The sequence below is a fragment of the Cnephaeus nilssonii genome (genome assembly GCF_951640355.1).
Source record: "Cnephaeus nilssonii genome assembly, chromosome: X".
Classification (NCBI taxonomy): domain Eukaryota; kingdom Metazoa; phylum Chordata; class Mammalia; order Chiroptera; family Vespertilionidae; genus Cnephaeus; species Cnephaeus nilssonii.
Genome location: NC_137071.1, coordinates 123,900,505 through 123,917,561, shown reverse-complemented (window position 1 = coordinate 123,917,561; position 17,057 = coordinate 123,900,505). Strand labels below are relative to the sequence as shown.

The 17,057-nt window shown below is 49.3% G+C and overlaps 2 protein-coding genes across 3 annotated transcripts in view; one reads left to right on the top strand and one right to left on the bottom strand.

The window, feature by feature from the left end:
* The first annotated feature begins 465 nt into the window (after positions 1 to 465).
* On the top strand, positions 466 to 5,628 carry TSR2 (TSR2 ribosome maturation factor). The gene is made up of 5 exons (XM_079764787.1): positions 466 to 587; positions 743 to 833; positions 3,345 to 3,436; positions 4,186 to 4,356; positions 4,821 to 5,628. Exons 1-5 carry the CDS (start codon positions 489 to 491, stop codon positions 4,953 to 4,955), a joined length of 588 nt encoding a protein of 195 aa, XP_079620913.1. The 5' UTR covers positions 466 to 488; the 3' UTR covers positions 4,956 to 5,628.
* Positions 5,629 to 5,743: 115 nt separating this feature from the next.
* The window catches only part of FGD1 (FYVE, RhoGEF and PH domain containing 1), a 42,011-nt gene continuing 30,697 nt past the window's right edge, over positions 5,744 to 17,057 (bottom strand). For both annotated transcript variants that reach the window (XM_079764785.1, XM_079764786.1), the window contains exons 11-18: positions 16,301 to 16,393; positions 16,059 to 16,138; positions 10,747 to 10,777; positions 10,180 to 10,281; positions 8,921 to 9,046; positions 8,587 to 8,748; positions 7,393 to 7,536; positions 5,744 to 6,730 (exon numbers count right to left, since the gene is read on the bottom strand). In XM_079764785.1, coding sequence (XP_079620911.1) covers positions 6,425 to 6,730; positions 7,393 to 7,536; positions 8,587 to 8,748; positions 8,921 to 9,046; positions 10,180 to 10,281; positions 10,747 to 10,777; positions 16,059 to 16,138; positions 16,301 to 16,393 — 1,044 coding nt within the window. In that variant the 3' untranslated portion in view covers positions 5,744 to 6,424. The remainder of the gene's footprint in view (positions 6,731 to 7,392; positions 7,537 to 8,586; positions 8,749 to 8,920; positions 9,047 to 10,179; positions 10,282 to 10,746; positions 10,778 to 16,058; positions 16,139 to 16,300; positions 16,394 to 17,057) is intronic.

Below are 17,057 nucleotides of genomic sequence, written 5' to 3'. Positions count from 1 at the left end.
ATTTATTTATTTGTTTGTTTATTTATTTATGTATTTATTTATTTATTTATTTCAGACAAACATCGATTTCCTGTTCCACTTGTTGATGCATTCATTGGTTGATACTTGTATGTGCCCTGATCAGGATGGAACCCGCAACCTTGGCATATTGGGGCCACACTCTAACCAACTGAGCTACCCAGCCAGGCATCTCCACATCTTTTCTGCGCAGTATACATGGCCCTGGCCCGGAACCCCGGGGCTCAGAACCCTTGGCCCCACGCCATCCTCCTCCGCTTCTGGCTTCCTTTGGTTTAATTATTGCAGGCCAGTATCTGTGATGGTGTCATCCGTTGCTCGGACAGACTTCTCTATTGCTCTAGTCTTGTGCCAGGTCAGCGGAAAGATGAATGTGAGTTCTCAGGCTCGGCTATCGACTCATTCCGCCTGGGCCGTCCTGCGATCCGATTGGTCCGCTCTGCGACCCGATTGGTCCGCCTACGCATCACATGCTCAGCAGCCCGATGATGGCGGGCGCTGGGGAGGATTTGAGAGCTCTCTTCAGGGCCGGCGTCCGCGCGGCGCTGGAGGCCTGGCCGGCCTTGCAGGTGAGTGGGGTCCGGGACGGGAATGGCTAGGGCCCGGAACAGACTAAGAATCGGCCGGCATTGGCGCTGCGGCTCGGCGGCCTCGGCGGCGGACTCCTGCGTCACCTCCAGCGGGCTGTCGGGCTGACGTGGTCGGCTTGGGCCTGTGTTCGCAGATCGCGGTGGAGAATGGCTTCGGGGGTGTGCACAGCCAGGAAAAGGCCGAGTGGCTGGGAGGTGCCGTGGAGGAGTACTTCTTCCGCAATGGTGAGCGAACGTCAGGGGCTGCGACTGTGGAGGGGGAGGGGAGGGGGCGGAGGGTGGGGAAGCAGGAGGCTGGGGGTGGAGAGTCCGCACTTCCTCTTGAGCAATTGTCGGCTGGTACCTGAGGGCGAGGTGGCATGCATACCAGCTTTGGAGTCAGAATTATGGGTTCAGATGCCTTACGGGAGGGGGTGTTACTCATGCTTTCACTCCGGCAAGGCGTTTTATCTCCCTGAGACTCAGTTTCCTAATTCCTAAAATGGGCATGAAAGTAGCCCCCCCCAGAGGGAATATAATGTCCAATGGGAATATAATGCGAGTCACGTCTCATTACGTTAAAAAAAATTCTGCAGTTGCTTGGCATCATTTTTAGCATTACGTTTTCAAAATCTGGGTGTTTTCGTTTTACCAAATTTCTTCCTTTTTTTTTTCTACAAATCCTCACCCGAGGATATTTTTCCATTGATTTTTAGGGAGAGTGGAAGGGAGGGGGAGAGACAGAGAGAAACATGATGTGAGAAACACATTGATTGGTTGCCTCCTGCAGGCGCCCTGACCAGGGCCCAGGCCGGGGAGGAGCCTGCAACTGAGGTACTACGTGCCCTTGACCGGAATCGAACCCAGGCCCATGCTCTAGCCACTGAGCCAGACCTGCTAGGGCCAGTTCTAGCAAATTTCAGTTGGGCCTAGCCGCATTTTAAGTGCTGGATAACCACATCTGGCCATTTGAACAACAGGGATCTACACCTTTGCTGTGTCTTGAGGGCCATAGAAAGATAAGGGGCCTCGCCGAGGGCCTTTGGCATAATACGATTTTTACAAAATTCTTCACTCAGTTTTGTAGTCCTGGAGATGACAGTAGGCAGAGACTTTCTCTCCAGGAAACTGACAATCCAGCCAGGGATCCGGATAAAGAAGTAGGCATTCACACACAGGGTGGTAGGTGTTCTGATATAGAGGCGCTCAGGGTGCGGGGGTAGCATGAGACTGGGGAGGAGGCCTCTTTGGTGGTGGTTGAGCTGAGGGTGAAGAGATGAGAAAGCGTTAACTAGGTGGAGGAGGCAGGGAGAGCAACACTCAGATTCTGTGGTATGAGGAGATTGTGTGTTATATTTGGAAAGGGGTAGGGTGCTCAGTATTGGAGTAAGTGTGTGTGTGTGTGTGTGTGTGTGTGTGTGTGTGTGTGTGGTGTGTGCGTGCGTGCATGCATGCATGCATGCTTGCTTGTGGGTGTGTGGAGGAGAGGAGTGGCAAAGAGTGAAGCTGGGGGGTGGGGGTGGGGAGGCCCCGGAAAAGGGTAGGACGCTGATGGCCTTACATGCCTTTGATTTTGTCCTTTAGGCCAGTGTTTACCAAAATGCATGCTATGATGCTCTGGTTTCTCTTCAGACCGCATAAATCTTTCGCCTTTTACAAAATGCATGCTATGGAGGCATAGTTCTTAGATGTTCAGTGAAGAAAAAAACTTCTCCAGCCAAATGATGTAAGAAAAGCTCTTTTCTTCAGCTCCTCCTTAAGAGTCACAATAATCATGAACATAGTAAAGGCTTGGATAAGGGAAGAACTAGTAAAAAGAAGCCTGTTGACCTTGGTTTCCCATTAGCCTTCTGCAATAGATGCCTTTAAAACCGAGCAGGACAGTTACTTCTCAAAAGCCCAATACGAACACTGCAGTAGGTGAGAAAAATTCATTGGCAGGTTGTAAAGTGAGTAATAGGATAGGATTTGCTGACTAATGGGAGGCTGTGTCTCTCCAGAAAGTGATGAGGCCTGAACTAGGGCAGTGGTGAGTCATGGAAAAGAAGGGGTGGGTTAGGGACTTGGAGATGGCTTGGCTGTAGAGGGGGTAGGAAAAGGAGGCAGGTTTCTGGTATGAGTGACCTAGTGGATGAGGTGCCTCTCATGGTACAGAGGAACCCTGGAGGGTGAGAAGTACCTTTGGGGGGTAAGTAAGGTGATGAGTCTGGCTTTGGATACGGAGGGTCTGGGGCCCCTGTGAAATAGGTGAAGCTGTCCGAGTTGGAGACACATTTGGAGGATATTAGATTTGAGTGGTTGGGAAAGCCAAGGGGGTGAATGAGGTCTTGGGGGGGCGGGGAGGAGCTTTGTGGAAGACCTTCTTGAGTCATTCTCCAATTCAGAAGAAGAGGGTGGGCCCATAGGGTAACGGAAGCCCAGAGGAGGGCTTAGCCAAAGCCACGTAATAGGATGTTGATGTTAAGGCTGTGATATTTCATCATTGCAAGTATTTATATCCATTTCTTCTTATCTATCCCATTGGTCCGTGGCCTCCTGTATCCACGGAGCCACAGTTATGAAGGGTCTCTCCATTTCAAAAAAAAAGGTGATGTTCAAACCCAGAATGCAGAGCACGTCAGCAAATAAAAGGCTCCCTGGGTGGACCCTTCCCCACCAACCAGATGTGGCCCCAGCAAGTAGGCGTTGAAGAGTAGCTGGCAGGAGCGGTGAAGCTGGCTCCTCTCTGACCAAAGGGCCCTGTCCTTTCCCATTCAGCTGACTTGGAGCTAGATGAGGTGGAGGACTTTCTCGGGGAGCTCATGACCAACGAGTTTGATACAGTTGTGGAGGACGGGAGTCTGCCCCAGGTGAGCATGTCATGGGCACAGCCGCCCCCTTCTTGCCTATAGTGTTTCTTCTCCCCAAGTGTTTATTTTAGGCCAAGACCCTTGGCTCTAACCATTGAGTCTTGCACAAGAACCTTTTATGCCTCCCTATTGCCTAGTCTTCCAAGGCCTTTCCAAATCCTACCTCTTCTCTTTTTTTAAAAAAAAAAAAAATTTGTTAATCTCAGAGACGGAGAGGGAGAGAGAATCATGGATCGGCTGCCTCCTGCACGCCCCACACTGGGGATCGAGCCTGCAACGCAGGCATGTGCCCTTGACCGGAATCAAACCCGGGACCTTTCAGTTCATAGGCCGACGCTCTATCCACTGAGCCAAGCCGGCTAGGGCTTCTCTTTTCTCTTGAGACACCATTCCCAGCCAGGTCTGTTCCTCACCCCCATCCCAAGGGCAGGCCGGGCGAGGTACATTTTCACCCCTCCCCTGGTTAACGTCACTCCCCTGCTGGGATTGCCTTCCCGTTTACATCTTCCATCTTCCAAACCCAGTTTTACTAGTTGTGCCTTCCCAGCCAGGAGGCCCTCCTTCAGTGCTTCAGGCCATCACCTGAGCTTTTTGTATGTGGTTCCTTCATGAGTGAACTCCTTGGGGGAGGAAAGAGCCCCATTCTCTTCTGGGAAATTCCAAACCCTTCCCCACTCTTGCTGCAAACACGGGCTGTTGTACTGTAGGTTCTCTAGGAAACCCAAGCTGGTTGAATGTTTTCTTGATAGGTGAGCCAGCAGCTGCAGACCATGTTCTACCACTTCCAGAGGGGTGATGGGGCCACTATGAAGGAGCTGGCCTCCCACATCACCCAAAGAAAGCGCAGGGTTAGAGCCACTGCACTTTCGACAGACAAACAGACGGATGATGATAATGCGGACAGCGCGGAGGAGATGGAGGTGAGAGGGGTGCCCTTGGGTGGAGAGATGTAGATTTTTCCTTAACTTATTATTATTGATTTCAGAGAGGAAGGGAGAGGGAGAGAGAAATGGAAACATCAATGATGAAAGGGAATCATAGATTGGCTGCCTCCTGCACGCCCCACACTGGGTATTGAGCCGCAACTTGGGCGGATGCCCTGACTGGGAATCAAACCATGATCTTCTGGTCCATAGGTCAACGCTCAACCACTGAGCCATGCTGGCTGGGTGAGATGTAGATAGTTTCAATTTTCTGGGAGGTCAACTACTTTCATAGGGAAATGATGGGGTGGGGTGGTAGTGGCTGTATTATCCAGAGAGGGCAAGGAACTTTCCTAAGGTCACACAGCCAATCCTGGCAAAGCGGGGAGGAGAGCCTGGGTCTTCCAATGGCCACAACTGGGAGGTGTTGCATTTAGCTCCCTTCTGTGTTTCTCCTGCAGGTCTCAGCTACAAATGATGGAGCAGCGACCGGTGGGGTCTGCCCCCAGCCTGAACCCTCTGGTCCAGACTCCCAGACTATTAAGGAAGAAGATATAGTGGAGGATGGTTGGACCATTGTCCGGAGAAAGAAATGAGTGGGGCTGGCCATGGTTTGGGCCCTTGTTCTGAGGATTGTGGACCTTTGGACTGGTTATCCCATCTCCATCCTCTCCCTATTCCCCTGTCTAGCTCCCTCCAGGGGAAGAAGAGCCCTAGGGTCCTTGGCCTTGGGTTGGTAGGACCTGGTTGACCACACCCCCTTGGGCCGGAAGTTATCTGAATGACGAGGCCTGGTTTCCCAGCACAGGGCCTTGGGTGCAGTCAGTGTGAAGAGTAGGACGAGTGGGTGCGGGTGTGGTTGGAGACGCTGAATGCTGGTTGACAAGTGGGCAGGTAGATTTATGAAGGGAGAGAGGACCAGCAGAACCAATACTTCTGCTGGGTCAGGAACGATGAGATGAACATGGCAGCTGGAAGAGAGAGTCATTGACAATGTGAAGGGAAGTAGCGGTGTTCCCTCTCCCACTTTCCTGCTGCCCGTACACACACACACACACACACACACACAGCAGCTCAGCCCCATCCTGCAGCCCAGCCTCCAGCCCTGGTTCCTTCAGGAAGTCTAAGACATTGGCAAGGTGGTGAGCTTGGGGGACCTGGGCTTTGTTTTCTGTCTCCTGCAACCTCTTTCCAAACTCTTCATCCAATTCCATCCATGTCCAGGGATGAGGCTTAAAAGACATGAATAAATAACACCTTAAAGTTGAACCTGTTGCTTGGCCTGTTGTGAATAGCCTTGGCATCATTCTTCGGGGAGCTGAGACGCCGAGCTCAGCAAGGGAACAGGTTCTGGGCCCGCCCTAGCAGGCTGGTACTTTTGGACAAACACAGACGGACGAACGGAGCACAGCAGTGCCCCGAAAGTTTCCGTAAGCCTGAAATAAACTGTATTTTTTTTTCTTTAAAAAACAAAACAAAACCGAGAGTATCCATTGTTCTTCCCCCCTGTTCCCCTGTCCTGCCCGGTGGCCCTGCCATGGGTCTGGACGATAAAATACTGGGTAGCCTTGGGGTTGGGTAGAAGCTGTAAGCCATGGAGAGGCAGGAAGGATCTGGTCACTGCCCCACCGTGCATCGTACGTGTGAAGACACTGGGTGAGGGGGCAGGGGTGGGCCAGGGCCAGGGCCTCAGTGGGCGAACTGGCACTTGAATCCAGGTCTCTCCTGCCTCTGGTGCTTTTAGGGGAATGGGGTGGAGGCAGGATCTGTGGGGTATTGAGGGGATGGGGAAACGGCCTAGTTCAGGCAGGTCTAGCAACAGCTCCCACCCTCCCTGGGGACGGGGATTAAAAAAAATGAACATCACTGTAGGAATATTTCTTTGAAAAGCCCCCATTTTGTGAAAAGATGAATTAAAAAAACCCAAGACCCAGCATTCGGGATTGAAAGTGCCCATGATGGGAGTTCAAGTATTGACTGAGCTGGGAGGGAGGGGGCTGGGGCCCCCAGTCGGACATGGGCAGCTAGAGTGTGGGACAGGGGGCCCCAGGTCCCCCCAAACCCTCTAGGTCTTGTCTCGGGTCTGGGGGGCTTCAGAGGGTTCAGCGGTGGCTCCTGAAGCTGCCACCTGGGCCTCCTCCATCTCCCTGTCCTCAGACAGTGTGGGCCCCAGGCAGAAGGTGTCCCCACGGCCCGCCCGGCCGAGCACGGCCATCCAGCGCCGCTGCAGCTCCTCTGTCTCGGGGCTGAAGTACCAGCTCAGGTGGCTCTGGGTGATCTTGAAGACGTGCCGTCTGTCGGGCCGCTCCCCGGCCTCGGGAGGCCCCACCTCAAAGCCAATGAGGGGCAGGCTGCGCTGGGCTTTCACATCCTGGGGGATGGACAGAGCCAGGGTCACCGGAGGCTGGCACTCAGGCTGGGTTCAAGTACCTGTTTCCTCCTACACCCCAAACCAGCTGGGCTAGTTTCCTTAGTGTATACCAAGTAATGTCTTCAGGCCTTTGTCTAGGCCAGTGGTCGGCAAACTCATTAGTCAACAGAGCCAAATATCAACAGTACAACGATTGAATTTTCTTTTGAGAGCCAAATTTTTTAAACTTAAAACTTCTAACGCCACTTCTTCAAAATAGACTCGCCCAGGCCGGGGTATTTTGTGGAAGAGCCACACTCAAGGGGCCAAAGAGCTGCATGTGGCTCGCGAGCCGCAGTTTGCCGACCACGGGTCTAGGCTGTTGCCCCCATTTACGCGTTCTTCCCCATCCAGATTGGATCTAGTAGTGCCCCATCTGCACCCTGTCTTTCTCTGGAAAGCTAGCCCCTCCCCCCACTCCACCCTCCACATTGGCCCACAATCACTCCTTGTTTCTAGCCAGTGTGTTTCACCAAGGGTGGGGGTTCTGATTTCTACTTAGGTTCACGCAATCCCCAAGGCCAAGGAGAGGCCAAGGACTGAAGGGGAAGCGGGGTGGGGGTGGGGGGGTTAGCCTGGCTTTGCCAGGTGGTTGAAGGGACCCAAAGGAGGAGGATGCACACCTGAGGGGCTCCGTAGATGTACAGCACCAAGGGCTCATTCTCAGGGACCACAAACCATGCCTTGTGCCAGCCTTTCCCGCCCTTCTCCATGTAGTGCAGGAAGCTGCAGATGACGCTGTTCTCCGCAGCCACTGAGGCCTGCTTCTGCGGCCAGAGACAGAGAGGGCATCAGTGTTGAGGGAAGGCCTGGCCAGGCTCCTCTGGGCTTCAGTACCCCTCCTTCAGATGAGGATGCTGAAGCTCAGGTGGCAGTAAGTGATTTGCCCAATGTCCCCCAGTGAGTCAGACAGGCCATGGCTACTACCTCTAAGAGCTGGTGGGAGAGGCACCTAAATGCCAGTCGGGCGTTCTTCCCTCGGTTCATTTATTCCTCAAGTCCTTTATGCATTTGTACCTCACCTTTTTTTTTTTCATCTTTTGTCACATATCCATCCCCTACACTCAGCAAGAGGCGACCTGGCATTGTGGTTAAGGGGATGGGGGGGGAGTGGGGGGTGGGTAAGGCTCAGAATCCCAGCTCTAGATGATGTATTGACTAGGAAGGAAAACATATAGAGCTACTGTAAGGATTAAATGGATTAATAGATGCAAAGCGCTTAGGACAGTGCCTGGCACAGAGTAAGAGTTCTTTAAATGTTAAATAAAATAAATACCTCGATTTGGCTAAGAAACAAAACCAAAATGTGCACGCGCCTAGAAAGATAGGAAGCATAAGTGTTAGTGATAATCTAGTGGGTAGAAGAAATAGGGCGTTTTTATTATTTGTTTAGACTGTCCAATTTTCTTCAGTGCACATATCCTACTTCGTAATAAGAAGAGATCATTTGTTAATTAAAAAACATGCAAGCTCTCCCACTCACTGGTTGTGTAACTTGGGTAAGTAACTTCCTTGGGCCTCAGTTTCCTCATTTGCAAAACAGGAATAGGAATAGCATGGATAGATTCGTTTACTCTGAAGATAAATGCCTAAAGCACTCAAATAAGAAGCCAGGTGGTTTTGCCAGGCGCTCGAAAGGACCCAACTGGCTTTCATCCGGTTGCATTCATTTTACTAGCTCCTAGCTTGGGTCACTTGTTCAGTGGGTGCACGTGGCACTACAGTTTCAGAGATACCCAGGCCTCAATCCCTGGGTGGGTGGCTGGGACCCATGTGCTTGGCGTGTGAGGGTCCGTGCTCACAGGCCTGGCACTTACCTCCAGGATGGACCTCCGGCGCTGGGGTGTATGCTGGCTGCAGGCTGGGCTACTCCCAGGCACGCCGTGCAAGGCCACATAGCAGTCAGTACACACACGGTTGGAGCGGTTGTTGTCATAGATGAGGCGGGCCCGGAACTCGGAGCACTTCCCGCAAACCACCTGAAGTGGCAAATGGGGCAAGAGATGCCTGATTTCCAGAAGGCCTTCCCCCTTCAGGGTCCCAACTCCCACGATGGACTCCCGGCCTTTCCTCACCCTGCCCTCTCAGAAGTGGGCCTTCAGGTGGCCGGCCTGGCCCCTCCCTGGCCCTGCCCAGCCTCCCAGCACTCACGTGCCCGCAGGCCTTGCAGTGGTGCCTGCGCTTGGTGATGGAATTGAAGGGCTCCTGGCAGCGCATGCACATGGTGACTTCCTTTTCTCGGATGGGTGTCGGTGCGCGCTTCCCAAGATCCACATTCTGGAGAGAGGGCCAGGTCCTGGGTCAGAGCCAGCTACTCCCCAGGCCCAGCCCAGCCAACCCTCGCCCGTGCCCTAAGGCCTGGATCATCACTGGGAGGCAGCAGTCACAGAAGACCTGCCTTTCACAATTTTCTTATTTCACAAAATCCTATCATAGCTGTTAAGCATTTTTAAAAATCCTATCCTTCTTGAAGTTACCTATGCTGTGTTTTAAAACAAAGCTGTTTTTTTTTAAAAAAAATATATATTTTATTGATTTTTTACAGAGAGGAAGGGAGAGGGATAGAGAGCTAGAAACATCGATGAGAGAGAAACATCCATCAGCTGCCTCCTGCACACCCCCCACCAGGGATGTGCCCGCAACCAAGGTACATGCCCTTGACCGGAATCGAACCTGGGACCTTTCAGCCCTCAGACCGACGCTCTATCCACTGAGCCAAACCGTTTTCGGCACAAAGCTGTTTTTATAACAGCCCTAGCTGGTTTGGCTCAATGGATAGAGCATCAGACTGTGGACTGACGGGTCCAGTTCGATTCCAGCCAAGGGCACATGCCTGGGTCGTGGGCTCGATCCCCAGTGGGGGGGCGTGCAGGAGGCAGCCAGCCAGTGAGTCTCTGTCATCATTGATGTTTCTATCTCTCTCTCCCTCTCCCCTCCTCTCTGAATTAATAAAAATATATAGAGAAAAATAAAAAACATGTAACATAGTATTGTACAATAGTCCCATATTCAATGACTAGTCAGTGGTTATTAATAGTTCAGAGTGTTGGGCCACAATCAGCATAGTTACCCTTTAGTATATGCTTCTGATTTATACGAAATAAATTCCGGGAGATAGAGAATTAATATTGCTATACAGTTTTGTTAACTCCCGTGTTTCTGCTACTGTATTACATGTTACATGTATGCATGTTAAAGGCATTGCTGGGGAAAAAAAAAAAAAAGACCTGCCTTTGAGTTCCGGCTCTCTCCCTACCTTATTGTGCTACTGAACACAAGTCATTCCTACTCTCTGGGCCTCCATTTCCCCAGTGATCTCTGCGGCCCTACCAACAAGACTGTGCTTCCGGTCTCCCCGGGTAAGGTGGGACTTGGAGGCCCAGTATAGAGGGAGGGGGCGGGACTCTTACTGGAGAGTTAGGGGGGGTGTCTTCATCTTCCCTGTTTGTTGAATTCAACAGTTTGAAGGTCTCCAGCGTCTGTTCGTGCTTCAGAAGGGTGGAGTTGATGGCCTGGGGAGGAGGTGTAAGAAGTAGGCGGTCAGATCACCTCACAACCCGTCCATTTCCACCCACACCTCACTTTCCTATGACCTAGCCCGAGGTCGGAAAAGTTGCGTTCCGGGCACAGCTCTGCCCCTTGCTGGGTGGCTCAGTTCTTGTATTTGTGAAATGAGGGCGGGGATCAGTGGCTGAAACACCTCAAAAGGCCTTCCCAGCCACTGTCTGGGCTTCATTACGCTTTTACAGGGCTTAACTCACGGGGCTCACACTCCCAGAGGGGGCAGGTCTCTAAAGGAAGAATTGGTGAGTTTTTACCTTTGGACCTCAGTGAGCTTATCTGTAAAATGGGGATGGGCAAGTTTGTTGTCCAGGCTCATAGGGGTCAGATGTCAGTTTTAGGGGAGAGTTCACCAACCCCTTGGGAGCCTGTTAATACTCTTCCTGCCCCTATCACAAAGCCTTCTTGGATGTTACCTGGACCCAGTCTTTCTTCTCCTCCTCAGTCCTTGGGGGCAAAAAAAGAGAAAGATGTTGGGTTAGGCAGGCCAAGCAAAGGCGATCAGAGAGGTCAAGAGCAGATGTTTTGGAGTCAGACAGACCTGGGTTGGACCCTCGACTCCTTCACTTGTAACTCATGTGACCTTAGCACATCCTTTAACCTGTCTGAGCTATTTATCCAATAGTTACTAATACCTTCCAGACTCGGTGCTAGGGACTTGGGCCCCAGAGGGGACCCTACCCTCAAGGAGCTAGTGGCCTGCGGGGGTGGAGGGGGACTGAGGGGGTGGGGAGACAAACAGGGACAATACAAGGGTATTAGTGCTGTGACAGGCTGAGGAGTCCGGAAGAGGAGACCCGCGCGTCTGCAGTTTGGGTGGGGGTTGCTAAGGAAGGGCTTCCCTTAAGGAGGTGCTGAGCTTCAGTAGAGGGGTAAAGATGAGGTGTGTGTGACAGTAGGCATATACAAGAAACCATAAATCGTTCCCTCTTGCAGGAATGTCAAGTTTGAGACAGAAGAGCAGTTTCTTTTTCTTCACTTGGAAAACGGAGATGATCATTACTTAACTGAGGTGACACTTACACGCCCAGCACAATCCCTGGTACACCAGATGCTCAATTAGCGTGGATTTCCCCCTCCCTTTGCCTTTCTTCCCTGACTCTCCTGTCTGCCCCGCAGTTTCCAAGGCTCTGCCCTGGTTGCAGCCCCATCATGTGCTCACTAGGACTCAGCCCAGCTTCTTGGCTGATTCCCTCCTGGTCTCTTCTAATGATCTTCATATGCACACTCCAGACATCAAAAGTGCTCTTCTAGCCCTAGCCAGTTTGGCTCAGTGGATAGAGTGTTGGCCTGCAGACTGAAGAGTCCTGGGTTTGATTCCGGTCAAGGGCACATGCCCAGGTTGTGGGCTTGATCCCCAGTATGAGGCATGCAGGAGGCAGCTGATCAATGATTCCCTCTCATCATTGATGTTTCTATCTCTCTCTCCCTTTCTCTCTGAAATCAATTTAAAAAATTTTAAGTGCCTTTCTAGTATGAAAGTGTGATTATATCTTTAGAACCATTTCATGAAAAATTACATTGGAAGTAGCCTAAGTATCTGACAATAGGGAATCAGGTAAAAAAAAAAAAGTACATCACTACTGAATGCCAGGGCCAGCATTCTATTTTTGTTTAAAAGTTATATGTGAGCCCTGGCCCGTGTGGCTCAGTGGTTGGAAGTTTTCTCATGTACCGAAAAGTTGCCAGTTCAATTCCCAGTCGTGGCACATGCTCAGGTTTCTGGTTTGAGCCCCAGTGGGGAACGTGCAGGAGGCAGCCAATTGATGTTTCTCTCTCACACATCAATGTTTCTCTCTCTCCCTTCCTTTCTCTCTAAACACCAATATAAATATTTAAAATATATACATATGTGACATGAGTATTTACATTTGTCAAAACTCATCAATGCATTTGACCCCCTTAAGGCATATGCTTTTCACTGTTTGAAAATTTTGCCTCAAGAGAAGGAGGATATCTAAAACAAATATTGCACTTTAGTTGATTACATGCACACCAAAGTCTTTAGGGGTGAGGTGTAGCAATGTCTACAAATGACTTTAAAATGCATTTTAAAAATCAGATGGATTGGCAGATGGATAAAAACATAGATTTGCAGAATCTATACAGTGGGCTTATAGGTGTTCACTGTACAGTTCTTTAAACTTTTCTGTACCTTGGAAATTTTTCATAGTAAAATACGGAAAGAAAACATTGTGTGCTTATGTGTGTGTATGCACACACACGCACACACACATATGTGAATAGAGGAAAGGCCTCAGAGGGGATCTGCCAACACAGCAGCACTGGTTCTCTCTAGGTGGTACAATTCTAGGGAATTTTACTTTATTCTGGTTGTACTATTTTTTAAATTCTTTTTTGTATATACACTGAGTGGCCAGGTTATTATGATCTCTGAACACATAATAATCTGGCCACTCAGTGTATATCCTATATAATAAAAGGCTAATATGCAAATTGTCTCCTCCCCCTGGCCAGGCTGGCCGGACCCCACCCATGCACGAATTCATGCACTGGGCCTCTAATACACACACACACACACACACACACACACACTGAGTGGCCAGATTATTATGCGTTTAGAGATCATAATAATCTGGCCACTCGGTGTATTTTCTAATTTCTTTGCAGTAGAAAAGATTGCTTTTGATTTTTAAGAGCCACAATAGTGTTTTTTGGCAATGCACGCCTAAGTATATAGGGGTGAAGTGCCGTGTCTGTAAATTTACTTTAAATGGTTTAAGTAAGCCCTAGCTGGTTTGGCTTAGTGGAGAGAGCATTGATTGGCTTGCGGACTGAAGGGTCCCAGGTTTGATTCCGGTCAAGGGTATGCACCTCTGTTGCAGGCTCCGCCCTGGTCAGGGTACATGCAGGAGACAACTAATTGATGTGTTTCTCTCACATCAATTTTTCTCTCTGTCTTTCCCTCTCTCTTCAATCAATGGAAAAATATCTTCGGGTGAGGATTTAAAAATAAATAAACAAACAAACAAACAAACAAATAAATGGTTTACTAAGCCTGGCCAGCATGGCTCAGTGGTTGAGTGTCGACCTATTTGATTCCTGGTCAGGGCATATGCTTGGGTTTCGGGCTCGATCCCCAACAGGGGGCATGCAGGAGGCAACCGATCAATGATTTTCTCATCTTTGATGTTTCTATCTCACTCTCCCCTCCCCTTCCTCTCTGAAATAAGAAGAAAAAAAGAAATGATTCAGTAAAAGATAAATAAGGCAAAATGTCAATAGTTGTTTACTTCTAAGTCAGTGGTTCTAAACCCTTTTGCACACACTAATACCACCTGGGGAGCTGTTAAAACTGCCCATGTTCAGGCTACACCCCACACAAATTAAATCAGGGTCTCTGGGGGGCAGGGTGCCAAGCATCAGGTTTTTTAAAAGCCCCCCAGGTGAGGCTGTCACCAAGGTTGAGACTCGGTTGTCTAAAAGGTGGGCATTATGGGTGTTTGTTGTATTTTGATTTTTCTCCATATTTGACATTTTTCATTAAAAAATATATTTTTAAGGGCAGGATTGCAAAGCAAACCCTCCATGCCTTCCTCCAGCCACTAGGAGGAAACCCTGCACTGCTCAGCGCGCCCTTCTTCGCCCAGCTTTCCTCAGCAGCCCCCTCTCTCGTCCCCAGTAGACTATACACCCTGCTGGGCCCCACACCTGCCCCCCCCCCCCCCATACCAGTAGGCTTTGTTCTTCTTTTCCTGGCCGCAGGCCTCCAGGATGCTTTGTCTCCCAGAGCTTCAAACACCCTCTAGCCCACATTCCTCTCTCTCTCCTGCCTCTCAGCAGTCAGTAATGAGGGTTCTGACTCATTTCTCACTTCCTTGCAGTCTGTCAGAAACAGATCATCTAGCCATATGCATCCATTCTCTGGCCTCGACCATGACCTGGGTACCTATCACCTGGGCCCTCAGAAGGCAGCATGAGCTCCAATCCCAGCGCTGCTCCTTTCTAGCTGTGGGAGCTTGGGCCAGGTGCATAACTTCTGTGCCTCAGTTTTCTCATCTGTAAAATGGGGTAGATGGTAACAGTAGCTTCAAGGGTTGTTTTGTTTTTTAAAAAACATATTTTTTTTACTGATTTCAGAGAGGAAGGGAGAGGGAGAGAGAGCTAAAAACATCAATGATGAGAGAGGATCATTGATTGGCTGCCTCCTGCACCCAGGGCCGTGGTCGGCAAACTGCGGCTCGCGAGCCACATGTGGCTCTTTGGCCCCTTGAGTGTGGCTCTTCCACAAAATACCACGGCCTGGGGCGAGTCTATTTTGAAGAAGTGGCGTTAGAAGGAGTTTAAGTTTAAAAAATTTGGCTCTCAAAAGAAATTTCAATCGTTGTACTGTTGATATTTGGCTCTGTTGACTAATGAGTTTGCCGACCACTGACCCAGGGGAAAGGAACCATGACCTCCTGGTTCAGAGTTCAATGCTCAACTACTGAGACACACCAGCCAGGCAAGGGGTTGTTTTAAGGATTGATTACACTTAAATTGTTGAAGCTAAAATTAAGTTAAAACAGTGTCTGGCATAAGAGCAAGTACGTTTTCATTAAATGTGAGCTACTATTATAACCATCCAAGTAGAGGATAGATAAGAAAGAAGCCTCTTTGGACATTACTTTTAACTTTATTATTTAAATTTGTTTTCTTGTTTGAAAAATGTCAAAAGTCATGGACAACAGTGTGGGGATTGCTGGCGGGAGGGGGAGTGGAGGGAGGTGGAAGAGGATATGGGGGCAGGGATAAATGGATGGATGGAGACTTGACTTGGGATGGTGAACAAACAACACAGGGTACAGATGATCTGTTGTGGAATTGTGTACCTGAAACCCCTATCATTTTAACCAGTGTCACCCCAATAAATTCAATAAAAAGGAAAAAAAAAAGTTAAAAAAAAGAAAAGTTTTGTCCTAGCTGGTTTGGCTCAGTGTAGATAGAGCATTGGCCTGCGGATTGAAGGGCCCTGGGTTCGAGTCCAGTCAGGGCACATGTCCGGGTTGCGGGCTCGATCCCCAGTAGGGGGTGTGCAGGAGGCAGCTGATCAATGATTCTCTCTCATCATTGATGTTTCTATCTCTCCCTCCCTCTCCCTCTCTGAAATCAATAAAAATATATTTTAAAAAATAAAATAAAATAATAAAAATTTCAAGCATACTGAAAAACACAGTATAGCACAAGTACATTAAATATCTACCCACTATATAGATGCAAAAATTTAAAATATTTTGCTATATTTGCTTCATTTTTATTATTGATATATATTTTATATATGTGTGTGTGTGTGTGTGTGTGTGTGTAAAAATGTGTGTATATGTATGTATTTTTGGTTGATAAATCATTTAAAAATAAATTACAGATATGATACGAACTCCTCAGCATGCATCATCAGAAAACAAGACCATTCTCTCATTCACTCTCTGAGGAAGTTAGCAGCAATTTCCCAAAAGCTCAATTCACATTTACATTTTCCCCACTGTCTTGCAAACATCCCTTAGGGCTGTTTTTCTCACACCAGGGATCCAGCATTGCAGTTGGTATTTCTCTTGAATCTCTGAATCTACAATAAACTATTCGTGCTGTTTGTTATTCAAACCCCCCCCCCCCCAAGAAGAAGCATCTTTGGGGAACATCTCTCCCCTGGGGAGGTAGCCTGTGGCGCATGGCCCTAGGCAGAGAACGCCTCAGCCTATCTGAAGGGAAGGTACAGAAGGGCAGGTACCTGGCCTGGAGCTCCAGGGAGCGCTGCTTTCCTGACACCAGGAAGGTCCGAGGCAGATTGAGGTTGGAGCTTTCCTTGAGCTGAAATGGAGGGAGAAAGAGGCTTTGGGAGGTCTAGTGAATCCCTCATCCTTTGCACGCACGCGCACACAGACTTGGGGGCAGAGTCAGCCGTCTCTGTTACACCCTCCCCAGCACCAAGGCCCCACTCCGGGTTCCCATTTCCCACGCCCTGGCACTTACCTCCATGCCGTCTACATCGATGCGTGCCCGCACGCTAAACTTCTGGCCAAGGAGCCGCAGCCTGGGCACGCAGTAGAGGAGGCGGTCATTGAACTAGGAAGGAAAACGCTTGGGCTGTATGTGTGCAGGACCCAGGAGAGCTGTGCCCAGCTCCCTTCTATCTTGTAGGACTCCCGAAGCTTTATTACTGGGGATTCAAGGCAACAGAAGGAGACAATGGCCTAGACAGGGCACAAAGGTCGCAAGGAGCCTTAGCCAGTTTGGCTCAGTGGATAGACCAAAGGATCCCGGGTTCAATTCCGGTCAAGGGCATGTACATTGTTTGCAGGCTCCTCCCTGGCCCATGCGGGAGGCAACCAATCAATGTATTTCTCTCACAGCGATGTTTCTCTCTGTCTTTCCCTCCCCCTTCCACTCTCCCTAAAAATCAATGGAAAAATATCCTCGGGTAAGGATTAACAATAGATAGATAGATAGATAGATAGATAGATAGATAGATAGATAGATAGGGATTAACAATAGATAGATAGATAGATAGATAGATAGATAGATAGATAGATAGATAGATAGGGATTAACAATATATAGATAGATAGATAGATAGATAGATAGATAGATAGATAGATAGATAGATAGACAGACAGATAGATAAAACAAAGGTCGCAAGGAAAGAGTCTAGGCATGGGAGTCACTTCCTAGGTGAGTGACCTTGGGCCAGTCACTTCTCTCGGTCTTAGTTATATCATCTGTAAAGTAGA